General features: G+C 39.3%; 1 protein-coding gene across 1 annotated transcript in view; it reads right to left on the bottom strand.

The window, feature by feature from the left end:
* PHKA2 (phosphorylase kinase regulatory subunit alpha 2) overlaps positions 1 to 24,414 on the bottom strand; it is a 39,787-nt gene that overhangs the window by 10,803 nt on the left and 4,570 nt on the right. The window contains 22 exon segments of the mRNA XM_008629255.2: positions 1,542 to 1,660; positions 2,256 to 2,286; positions 2,289 to 2,365; positions 2,948 to 3,077; positions 3,201 to 3,279; positions 3,499 to 3,578; positions 5,056 to 5,212; positions 6,690 to 6,823; positions 7,904 to 7,992; positions 9,145 to 9,318; positions 9,975 to 10,138; positions 11,572 to 11,650; positions 12,129 to 12,273; positions 14,709 to 14,818; positions 16,584 to 16,718; positions 18,147 to 18,225; positions 18,920 to 19,027; positions 20,417 to 20,512; positions 22,486 to 22,608; positions 23,177 to 23,230; positions 23,460 to 23,606; positions 23,906 to 24,004. Coding sequence (XP_008627477.1) covers positions 1,542 to 1,660; positions 2,256 to 2,286; positions 2,289 to 2,365; positions 2,948 to 3,077; positions 3,201 to 3,279; positions 3,499 to 3,578; positions 5,056 to 5,212; positions 6,690 to 6,823; positions 7,904 to 7,992; positions 9,145 to 9,318; positions 9,975 to 10,138; positions 11,572 to 11,650; positions 12,129 to 12,273; positions 14,709 to 14,818; positions 16,584 to 16,718; positions 18,147 to 18,225; positions 18,920 to 19,027; positions 20,417 to 20,512; positions 22,486 to 22,608; positions 23,177 to 23,230; positions 23,460 to 23,606; positions 23,906 to 24,004 — 2,409 coding nt within the window.

Genomic DNA, 24,414 nt, shown 5'->3' with positions numbered 1-24,414 from the left:
GCAGGAATGGCAAAGTGGGGGGGTACAAAAATAAACCCAGCCAACTCCTCCTCTGTGCAAAATACCCAGTTTCCATGGAATAAAAAAGCAACAAAGGAACTATGTTTCTAATGTCAACAGAGATCCACATATTCCAGCTACGGCCCACCGCTGTATTTCAAACAAAATAATGCTGCCATCTAGTGCCTTGTCCCTCCTCCTTCCTGGAAAGGCCCCGAATCCAGACACTGCCCTGTGAATGGGAGCCCTGCTCAGACTGACCTCCAAGGCCACCTCAGGGCCGGTGCAGCACAGTCGGCAGCACCTTCACAGCCACTCCTGAGCCTTGTCCACGATGGTGCTCCGGCAGTGGCACAGCTCAAACGCAGCAACCAGGTCTTACGAGACAGACACCATGTGCTCCTCAGGGGTCTCTGCTTCCCTGCCTGACCATTTCCCATGAAGAATCATTAACTGATCTTTGCTGCCACCAGCAAATGCTTCATGTTAAGACCACGTCAAAATGCCACTCCTTTCTGAAGGCTTATTCAACCTGTTTTACACAATCCAAGGAAAACATCAAATGCTTCCTTAGATGAGGCTGCTTAAAGCCCTTATCCAATCTGACCGTACACATTTCCAGGGGCGGGGCATCCACAACTTCATTGGGCAACCTGTTTACTGCCTCTTCCCCTTCATTGTAAAAAGTAGTCCTTGTATCTAACCTAAACCTACCCTTTCAGTTTAAAACTGTTGTCCCTTGTCTTGTCACTACAGGCCTTGGCAAAAAGCATCTCTTCATCTTTCTTGTAAGCCTTCTTTATATATTGCAAGGCTGCAGTTAGGTCTCTTGGAGCCTTCCCTTCTCTAGTTTGAATAACCCATGAGGAAAAACAGAACCATTCTTACAAATGTATTTTATTTGACCACTATCTTCCTATTTATTTAAAGCAAAAGAAAATTGCTAATAGAGACACAAAATATAGCAATCAAACCACTCATAACAAAACCATCAGTCATATTCATTCAGAGTATTTTGGTTGTGTTTTCTGTGATCTCACCATATACTCAGTTGAAGTGTAATTTAAAGTATTGAAGTTGAACATATATGTATAAATTCTAGCAGTAATCATCCTCCATTCCTGAAGAAACAGAACTGGAAGAAAACAAACCAAGATTCCTTTTCCACCTGTATCTTTTCCAAATGGCATGTGGTCCACTTTTGCAACTTAGGCCAAGTGCAAGAACAAACACTGCATAAAAGCTTCTCTTTGTACCTCCGACTTTTCCTTAGCTAAACATGATAAAAGAGCTGTTTTTACAGTGGATGCCATGAATGCATTAGAGTTTGTTCAAGTTCTTCTACATCCAGAACATAAAACAAGAACAGAAGAGGAAGCACATTTTTAGAGGAAACATCTCTTAACTGCCTTCTATTTAGTGATCAGTTTTAAAATCAAAGCAACTTCGAAAATTTCTGTCATTTAGCAAGAACAAAACCTAACATAACACAGTTCCAGAACAGCTGTACTTTCTGATGAGCATTGACAGAAAACCCTCACCTGCTTCATCTCACTCTTCAATTTAGTAATACCACTTCTTTCTGTTTTGGTTGCTCCAGAATGCCCCATCTCATGAATAGAAATTGCAGGGCTGGATGAAGAAGAATCTACAGGTCGCACTAAAGAAGCAAATGGACATTTTTAACATTCTATGGGTAGAAAAATAGATGAAACTGTATCTAAGAAGTTAAACGCAAATTGTTTCAGAAATATGCAATGTTCTTGGTGACAGCATCCTTTCAAATCACATCAAGAGTTCAAACCTGATTGTATAAGGGGCCTAAATCCCTAGTTGGGTATCAGAAACTGATTTTCCAAGACAGTGAGCAATTGTAACTTTTAGTGAGAATTGTGACAAGACTCTGAGCGCCTACAGAGGAGCCTCAAAGAGAGCTGCTGTGCCAGTCAGGAATATGTGGGCATCAAAGACATGCTTCTTGAAGGCAGGTTAGATATCACCTTTTAATGACTTTTGTTCTGGTTCCACAAAATTTCATTTTAAAAGTTTGCCTTCATGTTACTGAAACTCGATACAATCTTATTTCAGTGCAGGATAGCTTCCCTCATATGTGTTTTGTTTATTCTACAGCAAACATACACATGTACTCGTCATCCATGATTAATATGTTACCTATACTTTTATTTTACATGCAGAAGGAATAGATCCCTACTTATAAGACAATCTAACTTAACACATAAAAGTGAAAAACTTACAGCTTCTTTCCACTCCAAACTCTTTCTTTTTTTCCCACTGAGAATATGATGTAGGAGACTTTTCATATCAAAGGGGCTTAGATTCATCAAGCTCTCTGAAGCTTCTTCACCTAGTTAAACAAAATAAAACAAAACAAAATGACAAATGTCACACAACAAGCTATAAAGCCAGCTAAGGAAACTGAATGAAGTCCAATCACATGTAACTTTTTGGCTAGCTGTTCCTTTAAAAAAATTAATATGTAGTCACATTCCAAGGAAAATACATTTCAGGACTAAACAACAAACACTGAATGGAAATAATACTACTTGCATTAATGAATATTGTCATAGCTTGTGCAAAATTTCACTGAAGCTCATGATGAGAAAGCAGTTGCTCCCTTGTAGAGCATCACTTGGAATGGCATTACAACCATCTCCCAACAGCAGATGACGTGAATCTAAATTACAGAGCCAGAATTATTCCATAAAGAACATCCTTTGATATTCTTCGAATAACTGGGTGCCAGGGGGAGAGAAGTCTTTCAATAAGTCAAAAAAAAAAAAAAAAAAGTGATTTCCAAAGTTTGTAACTGCACATATGAACTAAGAGGTTAATAAAGGATTTAACACATATAAATGAAAAGATCAACCATGAAGGGTGAAGCAAAAATGACACCAGAAATACCCTCATGATAAAATTGTCCTCCTACCTGAGCATTTCAGACTTCGTGCCAGCTCAGTGGCCATCACCTGGATTATCAGACCAATGCGGAGCCTGAGCATCTCCACAAAAAGACTGGGCTGTGACCGGACGTACATCGCCAAGTACATAATTATTTCCTGTAAGGACAAATCCATAAAGGCACCCATCAGAGTGGGTCTTCACGGCTTTCCCAGTCTCAGAGCAAACACTGGCACAGCACTGGGCACAGCCAAAGAAGCCTTTCTGCACAGGCTGCATACCTGAGTCAGGACTGCAATACTGATGTCTTGGCCACTGGCTTCGTAAATGAGATCTGTGAGCTCCTCAGGTGGCAGTGGGCTGCAAGAAGACAAACCACAGGCAGCAGTGACTCAGCACAACCAGCACAACAAGCACTGGGATCGAGTCACCCAGAACAAAGGTGCCTACAATTCTACCTGGGTGGCTGCAAATCCTTTTGAGGGCAAGGAGTAAGGTTTAAAAGAAGGTAACAGCAGCAGAATGGTACCAGCAGGAAGATGAAGGGCAATCTGTACCTGAGGCAGAGCTCCAACTTACGTGGTAATGATTTTCTCACGGGGTTCTGGTGGCAGGCCCACTGTAAGTTGCTTGTGGTGTGACAGAAGGTCTGTGCATGCCTATCATAAGGGGACAAAAAGGAAGAGACCTTTCTCTGAATCATGTGGAAGTGATATGACTTTTAATTCCCAAAATTAAATTAATTCCATTTCTTTAGCAATTTTAAATGCATTTCTATTATTTACCAGACATACAGATCCAGAAGAATGCTGTTAAATAGTTTCCAAAGATCTCCTGAGGTCAACAGGGCTATGAGAGTCTACCCAGGCTAAAAGTGGCCTGTTTCCCAGCTCAGTGAAATCAGCAGCAAAATTGTTAGATTAGGAACTCCAGTGGGGCTGACAGATCAATAAAGGCTTTCATCCTTTATCATATGATAAACTTTTGTTCTTTATTTAAGAAAAAAAAAAATTTAATCAATGAAAAGTTTGGCAGCATTAGCTAAAAAAAAATCCTATGTCCTAATACATCTCCTAAAACAAACACCCAGCATACTGCATCACATTCCTAATACATTCTGAAATAGGTACTTTCCCCAGTACCACAGTGTTCAACCTCCTTTAAAAGTGGGTGTTCAGTTTACCTGTTTTAATATCCTGAATCAAAAAACATCACAGAGCAGTGTTCCTCTGACTTCCAAGAGTCTATTTTCACTCCCTTAACATGGAAGAAAACAGATCATCTCCACTCTCCTCCTCCCCAATTCTTTGTCAATACCTTCTCAAGTTAACATACATGGCTTTCTGTGAGCATGTCTGTACTGCTCATCCATTGTGTGTTGAGAAGGGAAAAAGTTCAGTGCTTAATGAAGTACCATGCACAGTGATTATCACAAATTGCTCCCAAGAAGACAGGACTGTCACTAAAATAAGGCATCCTAAATGTGACAGTCAGAGCCTTGAAAATGGCGAGGAATTACAGAAAGAGCTCCTCAGAAATATCCAGAGGATTACTAGAAAATTAAACAAATACTTTTAGAGTACTTGAGAGGAAACCTTTCTGTAATGTTCAAAATCATATCTGTACTCTTACAGTGGATTTTTCTTGCTACCACTTAATCGTCACAGATATTTAAACAGTTCCAAACATCCATTCACAGGGCAGACCGTCCACCCAAGGGGATGGAAATGGGCAGAACATGTTTTTGTGTCATCACTAGCACCTTGACATCGCAGTGCTCCAAAGGTGTTCATACCTTCACGACAGCAATAGACAACTACCAGTGACAACTGTAGCTTTCAAAGCACACAATTCAGCTTCTCTGATTAACAGAGGTAAAATGAAGCCTTCACAACTATTACAGTGTGGCATTCTCAGTCCATGCCAACTTTAGCACAGTTCACAGTACAGATGAAAGATAAAGATGTAGTAAGACTCTAGATCAGAAAATCAACCAATATTTAATTAAAAATGCTGCACTATGTATGTTGTAAAGTAAAACTAGAAGAAGGGCAAGAACAAACCCCAACAACAAACCAGTAGTTTTCTCTCTGTTCCCAGGCAGGAAGCTGAACCAGGATTATTTGTATTTCATACCTCAGCCAGGACTTCAACTCTCTTTTTGAGTATGCCAGAAATGTAGCGGATTAAGCCCCATTCTTGATTGAGACCTGCCTTTCTGTAGAGCTCGTTGAGGAGGCAATGAACAGTGACACCATACTGTCCATCCAGCTCTGTGTCCCAGTCAGCACCTCTGCCACAAAAGAAACAGGAGGTAATTGTCATCAGGCAAGATGCTAAACTTTACCACACAGCTGGATTTTGACTGCCTTGCTCATGTTGGTGACAGAATTAAATACCAAATGGGACATCTGTGCCTTCACCACAGATTGATTATATGTGGACAAAATCTTCTTGATACCAGGAACTTTCATACTAATCTGAGCACTCACTCAGCTGTGAGTGACTTGAAAAGAAACCACCTGAAGGACTTCCTACTATACTTCAAATTGAGCATTCACATGCACAGTTTTCTGGAGGAACACTCTATGTAGTGCTTTTTCAGAGCAGAATGCAACATCTTCAGTACTGCTGGAGACAACACCCATTTTTCAGATGCTTCAGGGGAATTTTTTAGCCTTGCTTCTTTCTTAGCTATTAACTAAACTTCCGTGTTGCTTATGCCATTACTGAAAAAGCAAAGGAGATTTCTGTTCCTCTCCTGGTTTTGAAATTCACTGCATTATGGCTTCTCTTTGGTAATGTTTTGAAGTGTCACAGAACGACTCTTCAACTCCTGCTGACAGAGTCCACTAGAGGTCCATCTGCCTGCCCAAGAGAAACTCCCTTGGTGAAATTACTGGTGTTAGATGCAGTTAAACAACAAAACATATTTTTTATAGGATTTCCTTTACTCTTTAAGAGAGGATGCTAAACGTTTTGTTTGGGAAATCAAGAAGATCAAAGAAGAGGTCCTCATGGGAGACAGACTAAAATAAACAAAAATGCAATCTTTGTAGCAGTAGGGAAGACCATCTGTGATTAACACATACTTGTCTTTGCACCAAAAGCTAACTGCCTGACAGGTTCCAGCAGTATTCTCCTGCACAGGAAAAAAAAGCTCAATAAACACACTTCAGAAGATGATTCTGTTGTTTGTATTCGCATTTTGTTCCCATCAAACCAATTTAAATAGCAGGTGCTTACTAACCTCAGCAGATGGGTCTAGACTGCTTCCAAGAATGTTTTAAAAAGTACCAAATTTTTGCCAGTTGTGTACTTAAATATGTAGACAGATTAGAGGAAAAATAGTGAACACTCATTAAAATTGCATTTTGCTTTTAGTTAGAAAGTGACAAGATGAATTTTCCCTCCACTTTCATTCTTGTGTATAAAAATCACACCAAATCTTTGTGAACTTTATGGAGTGCCACAAATATAGCAGGGTGTGTTCTCATTCATGGAAAGGATTTGTGCATCTAATTTGTGAGCCATGGAGACTTCATGTATTTGCAACTTTGTGCCAATCAACTCTAAAATTTGCACAAGTCTTCTTTTGTATCCAAATAATTTCTGTAATCAAACTAACTGAAAACATGCTTGTTAAAGCACAAAATATTTCCATTCTCCCCTCAAAACACAACCTGAACAGTGGAAACCTTTTGCACAAGAATAATCAGATAGTTGTGAACAAACTTAAAGATGCTGAAGTTCATACTCAGGCAACTTACTTGAGTATATGCAAGATATACAAGATATCTGCTTGATCATGGAGTGTTGGACATTCCTTCAGCTGATCAACAAGCTTCCTGCAATCCAAATCACCATGAGCATCTTTAGGTAAGTGCAAAACATTTTCACGGTCCTGATAACAAAGATGGATGAAAAATCAAAAGACATGACCTTGTGAAAGTAGCAGATCTGTAACTTCCTGTAACTTCAAACTTCCCATTAAAAAATTCACAACAGACTTGCAACAAAGCTCTGCACTTGAAATACAGACACATCACTTAGTTCTTGCCAGGGTACTGCAGGCACAGAAAGGAGACTTATACCAAGAAACACAACCCTCAGAATGGAACCTTGTATCTTTTTTTTTTTTTTTTTAACAAAACAAAGAAGCCGAATTATCTGCATGCTTTTCCTGTCATCTTATGTTACTTGTAAAGAGAAAAGCAGAGATACTATCCTTTTTTTCATTTGAAATAATTTAGAGCTTTTTGAGTTCCATCACTAACCTGTATATAAATGGTGCCTTACGAATGCAAATATTGCCATTATAAATTTTCCAGGCTTATTAAAGTAAAATGTTAACTAATCAGATGATGCAATCCTATGGTGAGTTCTTGGATGAAAAGAAGTTTTTTTTAACAAGCAATATAATCAAATATCAGCAATTTATATAATCCTAAAATACCATTTCCACAAACGAAGCCTTGTGCAGAGCAGAATCTTTCAGGAGGCGGGATACAACCTCTTCTAGCCATTCTCAGCAAATGGTCACATATACCAAGACAAAACAAGTGCCCAGCACAACCCCAGTGCCTTAAGGACATTCACACATTCCCAGTTGCCCAGATGTTACTATAAGTAGCACTTCTTGGAAAACATCTCTAAAGGTTGCGAACATCCTGTCCTTCCCCTTGTGTTCAGCCAGAACTAAAGATGATGACTTAACTTCTGGATTTTAAAAATAAAGCAACTATTATGTTCTTTTCTGTTTTGCACATGCAATTAAAAACTTTCCACTTGATAGTGTCTATTTGACTAAAAAACCTTAATCCAGCCAAAAAAATAATTTCCAAAACAAGGGAGTACCTGGGATAGAATGGCTTGTCTGTGAAGAAAAATGAGACCTGGCATAGGGTTTGGAAGGAAAACATGAGGAAAGGCTACAGCATTGCATCCAAAAACCACAAACAGCATAAAAATTCCCACACCTTACCTTTGTCTCAAATAAATGAGGATTATCAACAAGATTCAGAGACTTCCGGTGTGTGTTCAGAACTTTAGTGGGAAGAGACATAGACACGGCTGGAAAGCAAAGCCACCAGAACACAAAGAAGAAAAGGTCTGTTTCAGTAACATGAAAATCAAAAACACCTGCATGAAGCAGCTTGACTAGGTAAAAACAACAGAAATACCTCCAAGGGTCAAAATACAAAGGCAGTGCTTCTGATATGCTGTGCATGGAACTCTTGACAGAAGCTCATGTTCTGAACCTTTTCTCCTTGCAGGTTTGCTCTGAGAGTTTCTGAGATCAGCATGTCAAAGGCTCAGGGGCTACATGCTCAACTGATACCTCTTATTTGGCCCATGACTCAGAAATCCTGCAGCCCAATGACCTGACCCTGCCAAGTGTTTTAAACATTTCAACAGCAAATAAGTGGAGAAAATGGCCTAATTGATAAGATTTCATAATTAAAATTATAATGCTAAATGCAGGTTAATGCTCTGATAATTTCATTTGCTGAATTCAATGGAGGATCAGATGATGTGGTACATGAAAGACAGCAGAAAAGACTAACAGAAAAGCTTGGAAATTATTAATTTACACTGAAGTTAAAGGAAGTCTTCCATTGACCAGGACATTGAATACTACATATCTCCATATAAAACAATACATATGTTGGAATTTATTTACAGACTCAGCCAAAGTGTTGTTTTGGTGTATATCTTCCAATCAGGCTATTAGAAATGTAGCATAATTAGAAAGACTTTGCTCCCTCTCTACTCCATTTGTTCTTACAAATTTAGAAAGTACATGTGAATATTTATGTTTTTCTTGCATTGAAACATTTCATTTCACAGCAACTTCATTAAAATAAAAAAGTATATTTTGTCTGCCTTTACATAAGCAAAGACAATTAACTGATTTGGGTTCTAAAATTCTATCCAACTAAGAAGCTGTAGCAGCTTCCACAACATTTAACTTTGATTAAATGTTACATTCATTGCGGGTTTTCTATGTATACACCATGACATGGGATACTGTGGGAACATGACAGCAACAGCTTCAGAGTCATTCTTACTTCTTAAGGAATTTCTCATTTCTTCTCTATACAGAAAGAACTAGTGGCACAAGTATGTCAAAAGATATCATTTTTAAATACTTGAACTTACTCCTTCTAGCATCCAAACCAGTTTTTCTATTATTATCACTAAAAAAATAATAGGGAGAAATACCTGGAACTTCCAAGCCCTTTGTCTTGGCCATTATTGACAGTATCTCTTCTGTGGAATGGTTTGCACTGAACACAGGTGGTTGACTCGTTGTCTTTGAAGTTGGAGGCAGGTATGACTTCAGTGCTGTGCTCTGCAGAACATCATTTATATACTGATCCAGCTCATCCTGGCTATCTAGTGTAATATACATTAAAAAAAGGTTTCTTAAAGGTAAGAATCACTATTTATCATCATCACTTTCTTATTCAAACACACTACTCTATTCTTGCTTATTTAGAAGGGCACTCAAATATGCAAGAAGAGCGTAAGGAAGAGATTTTTAAGCCAAACAAACTGGAAACAAAAGAAAAAACCACATTTTTTGACACTGAAAACAGATTAAGAAGCTAGCTTTGCCTGTGAAAGGAATCAAAAGGGGTTTTATCTTGCTGGTAGATCAGAGAACACAGCTGGACTTGATGATCATAAAAGTCTCTTCCAACCTGTATGCTTCTAAGACTCTATCATCTCTTCCACACAAGCTCTTGTCCATGGCTCCTCATAGCCCTCTTCCCTCTAACCTCTTCCACACCTCCCCACCTGCTCACTCTCCAGACTCAGCTTTACTGTAGCAGTTACCATTCAATGCCATACTACAAATGCAGGAAGAACATAGAATGAATGAATTCATTCTCCAAACTGAGTCATGCAGGTCCTGTCCTCAGGTGGATGCATGAGGACCCAAATGACCATCAGCTGTGCACAGAATAGACTCTGCACTGTAGGCAAACCCAGGCTCTGTTGATAGAACTTGATAGAGAAAAAAATACCAAGTGAAAAAACACTACTACCTTTTTCACAGAAGTCTGCTGGGTAGTCTCCATATTCACTGTCAGGACTATTGCAGTCTTCATTACGGTCATCAAACAGTTTTAGGTCACAGTCTGGATCCAGGAAGCTCAGATATGTATGAAAAGAGGTGGTAAGAAATTCTGATAGTTTGCCTATCTTCACCCTGCAAAAGGGGATACATGCCAAAGAGCATTAACATCCACCATTCTGGTACAGATTAATGCTCACTGAGCTTTCAACAACTCCTCCAAAATTTATGAAACCTACTGCTCAATCCACCTTTGGTAACTGTGAAACCACAGAAAATGACACTGAAAAATAAAAAAGGAAAACACCAGTTGCAGATCCAGCTGGGTAGTTACTGCTGTAGGTACTAATTGATTTTAACTGTGTTATGGTAACACTCACAGGCCTAACTCAAAGCCTAATTATGCAGGGTGCTGTATGTTCATATGAAGAGAGACCCTGAAAAAGACCTGAGCTCCAAGGACAATGCATGAGAAACTGGGGCTGAGAAGGCCCCATGAATGGCAGTGTCTTTTCACAGAACTGGAGGCTACTAAACCATCTGTGTTGGTTTTAGCTGGGATAAGAGTTAATTATGGGGCTATGCTTTGGATTTGTGCTGGAAACAGTGCTGATAGCACAGGGATGTATTAGTTACTGCTGAGCAGGGCTTACACAGCATCCCAGCCTTTTCTGCTTCTTACCTCACCCCAGCAGCACAGGCTGGGGGTGCACAAGGAGCTGAGAGGGGACACTCTCAGCTGACCCCTGCTGACCACAGGGACATTCCATACCATAGGGTGTCATGCTCAGCATATAAAGCTGGGGGAAGAAGGAGGAAGGGGAGGATGTTCAGGGATACAGGAGTTTGTCTTCCCAAGCCACAGTTACATTTGACGCTTTCCTGAAGATGGTTGAACAACTGCCTGCCCATGGGAAGTGGTGAATGAATTCCCTGTTTTGCTTTGCTTGCATGCGTGGTTTTTGCTTTACTTACTAAACTCTCTTTATCTCAACCCATGAGCTTTCTCGCTTGTATTCTTCCAGTTCTCTCCCTGATCCCACTAAGGGGAGGGTGGGTGAGTGGCCATGTGGGGCTGAGTTTTTGACTGGAGTTAAACCATGACAGTATGTGACTGTCAAAGGAAGATACTGATTGAGAGGGCAAGTAGGAAGAGCATAGGGAGGTACTGTGGCATCATATTTTACACATAGATGAATGGAACACACAAGCTTACAAGTACTAAATGCAATTTATGTTTAAATCATGTCCAGTAACTGTGAAAGTAATTTACTTTTTAATAACAGAATCCCAGCCAGAGTCAAGATTTCATATTTCCAAAGACTTGACATTGTTTTTGTTGTCCATTAATGGAAGTCAGAGATGGTACACTTTTTGGGAGACATCTTTTTCATTGCATCTGAGGTCCAGCTACCATTTGATTGTCACATAATAATTAAAGCTGAAACTTCCTTCTCTGTGGAGTTCTAGTACAAGGCCTGTGCACTATCACAAGTTCAAAACTGAGACTTCTTTAGGATTTAATTTTTAAAATCATGGAGATAATAATTTGGTATTTCTGACATTACCTTGCACCTCCAAAATAACCATCCTCTAATTTTCTTATTGTGGCAAGAACTGCTGGATGAATGTCAGTACCATCATCAACTAAAAAAGAATAATGGAAGAGTTGAAACTCACCAACACATTCTTAAATTATCATGTCCAAATACAGTGAATTATTGGGTGTTGTCTACAGTGTAAATTAGACAAATTTAAAACAGAACCCTCAACTGCTATCAATACTAGCTTATTCAAAAATCCCAGAAAAACAAGCATACAAAACACAACCCCTAGACAAGTTCTAAAGACAAACACCAACCCACTCAAGACAAGTTCCAAAGGGATTTCTATGAAATTTCTTTAGACAGAAATAGCATGGAGATGATGAGGTGATGGAAGCACATAAAGGGGGAGTAAAACCAAAATTAAATACTACCATGTCACCCAAATTCAGCATACACATGAGAAAATTAACTGTACTTCTGATGTTAGAAGTCCTGCTACCTGCCTCCTCTCCAACCAATGTCCCTCCTATTCCTCTGCATTACTCTACTCTGCTTGAAACAGAAAAAATTAAATTTACCAAGCATTGTGTGGGTGATGGGAAATGTCAAGGTTGGTCTCCCTGTCATCCTCCAGCAAGAAGTGAGGTAAGCCAGCTCTGTCTTGAGCATCTCCACAATCATCTGATTGTCTAGAGCCAGATAGAAGTGATGCTGGTCAGTAAACTAGAGAAGAGAAAAATACAACATAGGGGTAGTTGTCAGTGCTTTCCTTATTTTTTTTTATTTCTTCCCTTAAATCATTCACAAATGCCATATGAGCTACTCCTGACCACAACACAAACCACCTGAATTAACCTAACAAGGCCTCAGACTGTAAAAAAGAAATCCATGCTTGTGCAAGAGTCCATTTTCTTACACTTGTAGACTGACCATCAGGTAAGCCATAGAAACAAAACCTAGGCAATCACACCCATGAAGCAGAATCTTCCCAATGACCAGTTACACTAACCTATGATCTGGAAGATGGAAATACTCTAAATGTGGAAGAAAAAGCTAACAACAGCAACAAAAACAATAAACAGGCTCAAGCGCGCACTGGGGACTGGGAGCCAGTAACTGTATGTCCCTTGGGAACCATCTGAAAGTCAAGCACAATACAGAAAAGCTGGCAGTTACTGAGGGCAAAAGGTACATGAAATGTGCAATGGCAAAGTGTGCTGCTCCCACTACAGCAGGAAGCCAAGAACCACAGTAAGAGACTATTATGGCTACTTCAGGAGCTGGAACCAAAGAAACAGGACAAATAATGGAAAGTATGTCAAAGCAGCCACAACAAAAGTTAAGGAAGCCCGTAAGCCTTCTGGAGGAGTAAGTGCAGAAAGAATATGTTAAGTTCAAGCTGGCAAAGTCCAGAGAAATTTCTTCACAGAAGGAATCAGGAACTAGCCAAAACAATCCTTGAGCCACTTGCAGTTAGCTTTGGTAATTCAGGAAGAACAAGTCCCAGAAATCCAGAGAGAAGGAAACACACTGCCTGTCTTTAAAAAGGAAGAGCCATTTAAAAAGTCAGGCCAATTCCAGTGCCTGAAAGCTAGGGAAAACAAAACCAATTTGAGACAGCCAAGAAAATTACAAAATTATAAAGTAGGATGGTCAAAAACCAGTCTCAGCAGATTAGTCCAATTTTCTTCTTTGGAGCAATTAGATTAGAAAATGGCTGACACGTGCCAACTTCTGCAAATTTTCACATTAGTGAGCTGAACAAAAACATCCTAAGAAGCACAACTACTTTTAAAATTGTTCTCAAAAGGTAGTTATTAACCATTTTTTCAGAATGACTGTATCTAAATGAAGTCAGCCTTTGCCCCACACCTAATCAATGCTTTCACTAGAAAAGAGAATGAAATACAAATGACAAAATCACAAAATTTGTGGACGCTAGTCAAGATCAACAAGATGATTTAACTGCTAACCTTAGGAAGGTGACATTAAACATTAACTCCATCCACCTCAAAAAAAAAAAGTCAAGGGAAGTGTCTGGCTTCAAAGTACAATGGAAAATGTTATGGAGATTTTAGTAAAACATGGAATATGCAGGAACTGTCACTGTGTTGCTAATGTAAAGATAAATGCCATTTTGGAATATACTAACAAGTATGTCCTTATTTGATACATGACAAGATTTTAGCTGGAATGTTGGGTCCTGCTTACATAGTAAGATGTGAACAAAGACACCTTTTGAAAAAAATCACATCTCTAAGGAATTTTTCCCTTATTTGCAAAAGTGAAAATTGGTACAGGGAAGTAACACAACAAATAACATTTTATAAAGCTGCTTGTGATCAACTGACATGGGGAAGAATGAGAAGGGACCTACAATTTTTGCAGTAAATCTGATTTGTTTGGGCATTATGAAGCAGTACAGAAGCTTTCTACAGAGTCCACTGAATGCCTTCAGCTGGAGTTCAAAGACTTCATTAGTCAAACACCTATTTAGAAGGGTGGATGCATTCTTTTTCCTGCATCAGTTGTACATGCTTGGAGCAGGTGACTCCCTGGCCATCTAGTACCAATCGTTGGAATAATTCTATTGGAGTAAGTGTGTTGCATTTCATTAAATGTATAAATAAGAGCCATTGATTCTATGAGGATCCAAACTTCCAGCAACACTGAAAAAACACACTAAAGACAAAAAAGACAGAACATCCATTTCTCAGCACTATTGGCCCTTTCAACAATATAATGAAAAGATCACACCTTCACCTCCTAGGGGGTTACAGTATTTGGCACACTTATGTGGTACTAAATTTTTCATCAAAGTTTTCAGTAGAAAGATATATTAAGTGATTTATTTCTGCAGAAACTATTTCATTAATTAGTGTTGGTAGAGATCAGTAACAACTTTGTACTATTGATTTGCTGTGTTCTGTTAAGCCAGAAGCCAAAGAAACCAGACTCTGTATGACAGAAAAGAGATTTATTAGCAGTTCTACCACGCCGATCATCCCATGCTCTTAAAAACCCTATAAAGTAAAGTACATCTGCTGTGTCAGCCATGTTCTACCTAAAGTACAATGAGAGCAGGGAAAAGCAAAGCGCTTCACTAATGATTCACCATTAAGAAAGGAGTGACTTTCCTGCCAGCTTTACATGCTTACCTGAGGGGTGAAAGCAAATATTTGATTTCTTATCACGTAGAGCTTGGAGGTGCCCAACACCCCAATGTGTCGGTGTGGCCGGCCACTTAATTTCATGCTCTTGTTCCGGCCTGGAAAGAAAAGAATCTCAGCTAACATTTTCTGCATTGTTTTCCAAAATAACCACTTTAGACAGGAAAATCTATTCCACTAATACCAGTAAGGCAGAAAACAGGTAACATAGTGTGAGGCTACAAATTGGTTGGTTTTGTAGCAAGCACCAATGTAATAGCCAGAGTCCTTCAAAGGCCTGATTAAAAATTAAAATTTTGGCTTCACTGACTATGGATTTGGTCTTATAATTATAGTAATGGTTCAGCACCCAAAGCTTCCCCACTAAGAAAGACAAGAGATGTGACATTACAAAAACAAGGCCATCAACGTAACACAGAAATTGCAGCGTTTTCAATACAGGACCTTAAAAATTTGTGCCTGCAGGCTAAATCAACACACAAAGTACATCCAAATACAACGACAGACTTTCATCGGGCTTTAATAAGCTCCACTTTTCTCAGTGGAGCTTATTAGCAAATCATCCATACTACAACCTTTGCACCAGCAGCCAGGAGCTGACTTGAGTCTTTCTGACATGGAATATAACCCAAACCATGTGCCTAGAAAAATAATACTGTGAACATTCCCAAAGAAGTCACTGTTAAAAACAATGTATCAAACCATCCTACTCACATCCCCCCACTAGTGAAAGAAAGCCATTATGAATTACAATACAATAAATGTAAGCTTCAGCAAAGCCCTGCAAATGTTTCATTTTTTTATAGGACTTTGAGATGAAGAGCCAGATTCTTTCCCAAAAGCAACATATACAGTTTCCTTACTCTGTGTAAAGGGCATACTTTCTAAAACTTACCTGAAGGCCCCATTAATTTGAATGATTCCAAAATAAGCTCCCTGTTAGAACAGAAAAACCAAACCCTACAAACAAAAAACCACCACTACAACAAAAAAATGTTTGTTCTCCCCATGAGCAGCCTCAGCATTATCTGTAACCAAACTGCCATGGGAACATGCTCCAGACTGACAGAGAAGAAGGATACAGCTCCCCTTTATCCACACAGCAAAGGAATCTACCAGTGCTGAGTCACCTCACCTCAATTTTATTTTTTTGAAGAAGTAAAACTAAGGTAAATTAGGAATACATGTAACAAACTTTCCACCAAGACCCAAATAATTCCAGCAAGGATTATCAAGAACCAGTTATAAAAAGACTTAACAACTAGAACCAGTCAGAGCTTTGGGGCATTTATTTAAATCAATTCAGGCTTTGAGGAAAACAGGACTTGAGGGCCACTGCTGAGGAACTGGAATGTATTTAAAATCCTGTGTTTAGAAAAGCCCTAGAGGTTTCTGGGTTTGCAAGAGACAGAGAGCTTCAGCAGCTCAACTCAGCTGAAGGCTGGAAGGAACTTTAGCAAGAACCTGACAGCCCAAAGATACTGTGCTAGCAGCTTCCCTGATTTGGAGCAGAAAACTTCCCTGATTGCCTGATAAAAATCATACTGCCCAGTTTCCAGACTTAAAAGAGAAATATTCTGAATTCTCAAAGGAAAAAATATTTTACTTTTTCTTCTGTGTTTTTCCAGGCATTTTTTCAAAAACCAGTTTCTCTGTGGAAGTAGTTTCCGGGGGACAAAAGAAGAGTCAGTTCTTGTCTAACTCCAAGGACACAGGGAAACTTGTATTTTTGCCACCATTTCTAACAAGGCAATTTTTTCCCCTGTTTGAGTCCCTCATTAAGACAGAAGTTCTAAGTTGGTTAAGCTTCTTAAAAAAGTACCTTTCCTGGCAGTAGAGAGGCTTCCATGTTGAAATACTTACCCAGCATGGTGTAGAGGTTGCTGAGGATGCGAGCTGGCTGCACTCTGAGTGGATGGATATCAGCAATGCTCTGAACATTGATTCCATGGTCTTGCAAGAGATTCTTGATTTGATTAGATTCCGCCAAAACAGTTACTGAGTAACAGAAGACAAAAACACAAATAAAAACCAGTGTTCTATTCTTTTTAACTGTCTCTACTGTCACCTCTCAACAAATGCATTTAGCTAACTAAAAAGGCACAAAGAGCTTGCTTTTTTCATAATCTATGGCTTCATGGAACCAAAAGGGATTGCAAGAGGGCATCTGACAGATTTTGATTCTCTATTTCTCAGTATTTCTTGACATTCCTGTCCACTTTGGACCACAGTGGTGGTCAGAAGGGTCCTGTGAGGTCTCTACTCAAACCTCCTGCTCAAAGCAGGGTCAGACCTGCTGAGGTTAAAGCAGGTTCTTGGGGACTTAATCAGTGTCTTCTGATTTCTTTCAGTACCGCCAGTTTGGATCACACAGTCTCTTTTAGGAGAGAGTCTCTTCTGGGGTTTTCCCCCATAGAACAAGGAGAAACATGACTTGAAAATCTTTGTTATTTTAACACAGCACACTATAAAAATACAGTCAAGTCACTGAGGAGCAAGTGCTGTCACTTGTGTAGCAATAAATGTTTCAGAGGCTATAAAATGGCAGAGGTAAGGAGAAAAAGAAGTTCTCTAATCAGAGGAATTTACAATCCAGGCCTGGAACCCATTTCTTGTCCCACTTGAGGTTTTGCCCATAATAAGTGGCTTATTGGTTTGGGACTAAAAATGCAGTATTCTTTGTATTGCAAATACTTGCTAAAGAATGCTAAAAATAAGCAAGCACTTCTATTTCTATTGGAAATTATGCCCTTCAGAATAATGAAATGCTACTCCTATGACACCAACAGAGGGTAAACGAGCACCAGCCCAGGTCACAGGATCATTGACAAAGGCTGCTCCTGATAAATGAGCTGGTTGCTCTTTCAGAGCAGTCTAGGTCTTGGAAAAATCTTAAAGACTGACCTACTGGTGTTTGCTCTCTACTTAATTTTCTGGTTTTGGCTGTTCTTGCACAAACTAAAGAGGCCACTCCCTGCAGCAGCCAAAACCTGGTAACTCTGGCTGCCTCACCTCTGTGTACAGGGATCCTCTTCACTCAGTGCTCTCTGGTTCCTCTGAAAAGGGGCTGCAAGAAACCTGCTTAACCTGATCCATCTCCTGTCAGTCCTGCTGCTTCTTTCTAAAAGCTGCCAAGATTTTCCTTTTCACTACAAAATTAAGGTGGCCACTCTCCAATTCCTGACAAGTCTTAAAATTGTAACAAATATATATTTTTTAAAAAGAGTCTTAAAACTGCTCTTCCCTCCTAGAAAAAGGTAACTAGGAAAACAAACCCTTTCTCCTTCTCACAGTGTCATCAAAGCATCTATGTCCCATGCAAAAAAATCCACATTATTTTTAAAAACATCTTTCATCTCTCCTGTACACAGGGACTTTGCTACCACATGATTCAATTCACATAGAATGTTCACAAAATTCCCTCACCTTGTACCACAACATCAGGTTTAAATCCAGTGGAAAATCTCCTGTTTAAGGGATCAATTTCACCTGCAGCAAGAAACCCCTAGAACAAATGCAAAAGAAAGAAAAAAAGTAAGGAAACAAGCAGAATTTAAGCAAAAGGCTTATAGAATAAATCCTAACCAATTTTTGTATTTTTTCAGGACAGCAGGACTTGAAGCCTGGTTTATCTACTCTGTCCGCTAAGTAGTACATTCAATAAAAACAATGGCTGGAATATTTTTTGGAAAAACAAGAAAATGGTTCTGACTGACACAGTCTGCACATTCAGAATTCCTATTTCAAAGTTACAGCAACTGACATAATTTCACCAGGAAAGTGATTTTTTTTGTAGCTCCACAGAGATATCTGTGCTTCTCTTAACTCATCTGACTTTATTGTGTCTGACTTGTAGACACATCATGCTATAGAGCAAGGAATAGCCTAGTGGAGCCGAAATGGCACAAAATCCTGGCTCTGGAACAGCCAAGTCAGCCTGGGCATACTCCTCTCTTCTAACCATATATCCAGACCATCTGACAACTTACTCAGCTTGATTAGAAACAGACAACTGCATATCTATATTAAAAAATAAAAGAGAAGTTCCTGAAAGCTCAGAGTCAGCGTTTCATGGTTCATGTACATGTTTCTACTGGAAAACACACTATCCCCTACCTGTCAACCAAACTGTACTTGAAACCCAAGCTATCTCAAACAAAATGAAATATAAGTTTATCTACCATACAAGAAATAATTACCTCTGCTAACAGGCAGCTCAGGACATACAATGACTGGCCCCAAAGATGTGGTAACTTTCCCACTGGGACACGATCCACTGAGTGAGGATTTTCATACTCCTCATCCACCTGAAAATAAATACATACGCAAGAAAAATTACCCTAAAGTTGTGAAGAACAATCAATAACATGTAAGTACTTGCAGACATACAGTCTAACATCAACCCTTTCTAGCCTGCCTTTACTACTGACATAGAAAAGTCTTGGTTTCACTTTTAAGGCTACACATTTTCTGGGACAAGAACTATGCTTCCTTTTTGTACTTTTTCCCACCCTTCAAAGCTGGAGGATGCATGGGGACTCCGCATGCAATTATAGCTTTGGTATTTAGCTCTTCCACTTTCTTCTCACTGTGCCTTTGCTGCCTTCCCTCTGGGCTGCTCATAGGTAACTGGGTATCTGTTTTCCAACCCCTTCCAAGATGACACTTTAACTTCACTGATGTCTACCCAGCCTTCTGAAGCAAAGGTGCTTTCCAACATTAAGACTATTCCATCTTTCCTGTGTTAGCAAGGATGGTCAATAGAAAAATTAAGAGTAGACTTACTAATTTAGAATAACTGCCTTTGTTTTGTGGTATACAGATCTATTGAGGGAAGGGAAAAAACCCCTCCCAGATTACATTTTCAGGCAGCCATTTCATATTTTTTTATAGACAGACAAAATCGACTCTGTTTAAGTGGCATGTTTGTCAGATCATTATCATCATATCAAAATTCACAAGAAGGCTCTGGACTCTTACACGCTTGTTCCCACTAGGAAGGCAATTCAGTTTCCACCTCAGATCTGCGAGCAAGGCATCAGCTGTCGGCTGAGCAACTCAGACCAACCCAGGAGGCTCCACACCCTTAGTGAGTGAGGGCTGAGAAGTCTGGAGTGGGAGAAGAAGTTGGCAGGGGGGGATACAAAGGCAAATAGCATGGAAGAGCACATAAGCTCATGTGAATTGCTTTGTCACAATGGGAGAATGACATAAACAGTAACAGCAAAGGTGGGGGAAAAGAAAATACCCAAACAAACCAAACAAAAATCCCAGCCCAAACCCTAATCCATTTGAAACCTGTCTCCCATACATGCTCTGGAAAAGGGCAGCACAATCAATCAATCAACTACACAGGCAGGACAGTCTATGCTTTATTTCTTCTTTGAGCTTCAGTTCCTAAGTCAGTATCAATACTTCTTAAATATATGTCTTGCTCTAAGGATGTAAAATTTTAGACCTGCTGTAATATTTCCACAGACATTCAAATTTAAAGTAAAAAATTTGACCATTTGGAAGCTAAAGTTTACCAGTTCTCAGCAGGAGCTGTGAGAAGTCTCTTACTTTTTAAAATAATGTGGAATAGTCTTTTTTAATTGTTTATTTAGATTCACCAGAAACACAAAAACTGTAAGACTGATATTCCTCTTGCTCTCTCTCCTTTACATACTGAAGTGGATACTGCATTTTCACAATACCTTTTCTGAAGGGACTGCATACAATTCAGGCATTAGCACTAATCCATTCTTCTCTCTAATAAGTATTCCTTCCAGAGCCTCTCTGTACTCTTGCACCTGGAATTATTTTTAAGAGAGTGAGAATTCACATTACAGTCAGCAAAACTGAAACAATAAAGTTAAAGTACTTTTGAATAGTACTCTTCTGCTGAAAGTTCATACATTTTAAAAAAATAAAAAAAGGGTGGAGGAATCATGACTTGCTGATGGAAGAACAGTGTTCAAATTATCAGAGACTGTTCCAGCATCTCAGTGTTACCAGAAACATGAACACTTGTCTTCAATCTGTAATACATTGCTGCAGTACAAAACTTCCAGTATACTCCTATTGAGAAGTCACTGGAACAGATCCTACATGGAATTTTCAATGGATGACAGTGCAGTGACACAGACATCAGACTGCCAGTATCTGTCAGAATGTAAGGTGTATAAATGGTTAGCTGTATGCCATGCACATTTGTCTGTAGCTTACTGAATTCTGCTTTGCAGGATTGGGAAATCAGTTTCTCTTAACTGATTCGATCGAAATTTTGTCACAAGGAAAGCTTCAAATAGATTTAAACGTTTAAAAGTATCTAAGTTCACTGAAAAGCAAATCCTCTTCTTGTGTTATGAGACAACATACTAAGAACAGGAATAGCAGATTGCTAAGAACGTGTAATACATTTTCTTTTTATCAGATTCCTTAGTTTGTTCCATTTATTAACTATCCATTCCAAGTTTTTACTTAAAGGGGAAATTTTCAAGCACTACCAGCACTTGCCTCAGAAATCCTATTTCTGCTATTCCTGAGTAGAGTGGATCACTCAAAGGAAGGTACCCACAAGTTCATGTTATAGTACACTGACATTGTCAGTATCCTGTCCCTCTCTTTTTGAGTCCTCAGGGTGCTTACTTTTCTGGCAAAACCATTTGTTTGCAGCAGTAACTGGGGATTAGGCACTGACCTGAGTGTCTCAGTGACTCATTCAGCTATGTTTAAACAGTGGAAACTGGGAGCAATTGCCCTGACCATGCTCTAGAACAGTCAGTCTGCACACCGTAAAAGCAGCCAGGTACATACTGTCCCAGATAATCCAACTAAGGTCTAGAGACTGCTTCATGAAGTGGTATTTAATTGGCAGGACTGAAGTTTCAGTAAAATTTCTGATTTTCCCCCTCACTAAATAATCCCATTTCTCTCTTCATCAGACTACTTTTAGTGTGTTCAGGGAAACATTTGATTTGTCTAGTGTCAGTAAGAATTTCACTTGATTTGCAACATCTGATACAGAAAGAGGGCTCTTCGGTCTGAAATCCTCTGAATTGTTTCTGACGGGACATTTCGATTTTTTAAGGAGTTTAGCAATCTCCTATCCCTCTGCATACTAGGCAATTTTAAATCACATATATTTTTTATTTCTTTCAAGCTACCAATCTGCAGAAGTTCTGGTATGAATGCATTTAGTCCTGACTACTTGCTGCTCTTTAACTCACCAATACTCCCCAGGTGCCACCATAACCTTTGGAGGGCTACAATCAATTTAGTACCACTGTCCACTGGATGTCTGGCACAGTAATGGCATGAAGTGACTTAGGGAATTAGTGAAAATGAAATTGCTCCACATAAGCCAACCCCAAATCTCTCTAAATGTACAAAAAGACTGAAAGTGCTACGAATGTTGTTTTCAGCAGCCAAGCCAGAGAGGCTGGGGAAAAAGAAACTTGTCTCATCCTGAAGTAATTGTAAAAGAGGCATCAAGGTTGGTGATAAGACAAAACCAGGCAAATAAACCCTGTTCAGCCCAGTTTTACCACCCCAGCTAACAGAGCCACTCCAGCTGGTAAGGGGAAGGCAACCAGGCCCCAGTGTGCACAACCCTTCTGCCTCTACCATGTCATGAACTCCCCAGGAAGGTGAAAATGGCTGAAGACTATTTCACCCTGCTAATGGGGTATCCAAATGATACCCAAAACAAACAAGGAACAAAGTTACAAAATAGTGTGGGTAAATGGTTTTGCAATTTGAAAGCAGTTTCTTCTTTCCTCACCTGGATTTTGTCCTCATTAAATATTCCATCAATTAGGAAGTATGTCCAGAATACTGGCCACTCACATTCAATATTCTCAAAGAGCTTGAGCTCAGCAGGATCATAGTGCAGCCTGCTTGGATCCTAAAAAATTCAACCACACTTGTTTAGTCACAGTGCTAAATTAGTCACTTATATTCCAATCATAATCATAGTCTATTTTATACAAATTAAAACATAGAAACCAATAAATCCACCAGAAATAGTTTCCATGCAGTCTCTTGACTTCTTCGACACATTCACTCTCAAACTCATTTAATGGTTCTCTAGACAAGCTGATCCTTCCTGGTCTCAGAATCTAAGTGTCTCCCAAATGATCTTGGCTCTGCCTCAGTTTAAAGATATTTTGGGATGTTTCAGAGACACCACTTCATCTTAGACACCATAAGCATATCAAAGGGTTAATTTCTTACAGAATTATGAATTAAGTTCTGTCCTTAATAACTGGTTTTCAAACCCTTAGCCACCCTCAAATATGTGTCCTTTCCAGGGTGGATACCTGGATTACCTCCAAATCCACTAAGATGTCTTAGCAGTGGTGGAGAACTTCACCCCTTCACGTAAATAAAACAAAATTTATCTATAAGGAAGAGAGAAAATTCTTCCCGTGTGCCTACTGAAAATATACATCATAAATATACATCAGAAGTACCTCTCTGGGTGTCTTGTAACCATCTCGGAGAAAGCGACAGCAGCCATAGCGGCCCTGTAAAAACAGACAACATTACCAAAAATTTCACATACACTTTTCCCTCACAGACTAACATCAGCAAAAAAGTATGTGCTGAGTTTTAAAGGTCACTCAGGGATTTTCCTCCCTCTCTTCCTCATGCATAGATGAACCAAGTCTGGCAACCCTTGTTTAAATAGGATTTTTGATTTATAAAGAGGTTCTGCTTCTCTCTTTGGAAAAAAAAAACAAAGTAAATCCTTACCTGCAATTTGGATATGATTTCACTCTTGGTTACATTAACAAGGTTTACATCCTCCACTGCAAAAGCTGGGTAAGAAATAATAGAGAGAAGGCCAGCATCTATCTCCTTTGAAGTGGACGCCCTTGGCAGCATGGAGTACAGAATAGACTGAGCAAAACAAGAACAGGAGAGAGGGATGTAAAACAATTTGCCTACTTCAAAAAACTATGTCAAGTGCAAATGAGACTACACTATTTGCAAGCTGACAGAGAACTCTGTGCAGTTATTTTTAACTGAGTTAGAATGAGAATGCTTCACACTACTCAGTTTCACATATCAACTAGAAAAAGGGTGAGCAGCATAGCCTGAAGCCATCCTTATTACGTTACATCCTTGGCTTAGTTAATCAACATTTCATTTAAAAGCAAAAGGGAGAGGGTGTTAGGTTTTCCCCTCGTAATTTTTACCTGACAGTGTTCTACTTCATCAGGAAGAACATGAATCACTGATTTGTGTCCTCCATGAGCTCCAAAAAGATCTAGTTCATCAATTGCTTCCAAAGCAGCCTTCAAAGAAAACCAAACCACAACCCAAAATCATTAAACACCTTTTAAGCCAAGTATACACCCTAGCACCTGTGCTTAACCTCTGAAAGAAATTACATAAGACAGAAGTTTGCTTCACAGACTTTTTTTTTAATCTTTAAAGGGAAGCTTGGCAATATTTTTAAAAAAGTAACTATGGTTTTATTTTCTGGTTATTTCTGATGTGCTCATGCTCCTTCCTACAATTTAAAGCCAATGCAAAAAAATCAGGAGCTGGGTCTCCACTGAGACATCATCTAAATAATGACGTACTTAATACAAAGTGCTTCTCCTGTCCTATATTCCAAAATAAGCCTCCTATATCAGTGTGGGGCCAAGACCAGCAGTTTCTCCCTCTTGCAGTGCACACAAGAGCTAACAAATCCTGCTGA

Source organism: Corvus brachyrhynchos, unplaced genomic scaffold (genome assembly GCF_000691975.1).
Source record: "Corvus brachyrhynchos isolate BGI_N302 unplaced genomic scaffold, ASM69197v1 scaffold11, whole genome shotgun sequence".
Classification (NCBI taxonomy): Eukaryota; Metazoa; Chordata; class Aves; order Passeriformes; family Corvidae; genus Corvus; species Corvus brachyrhynchos.
This window is presented reverse-complemented; position numbering and strand designations above follow the sequence as displayed.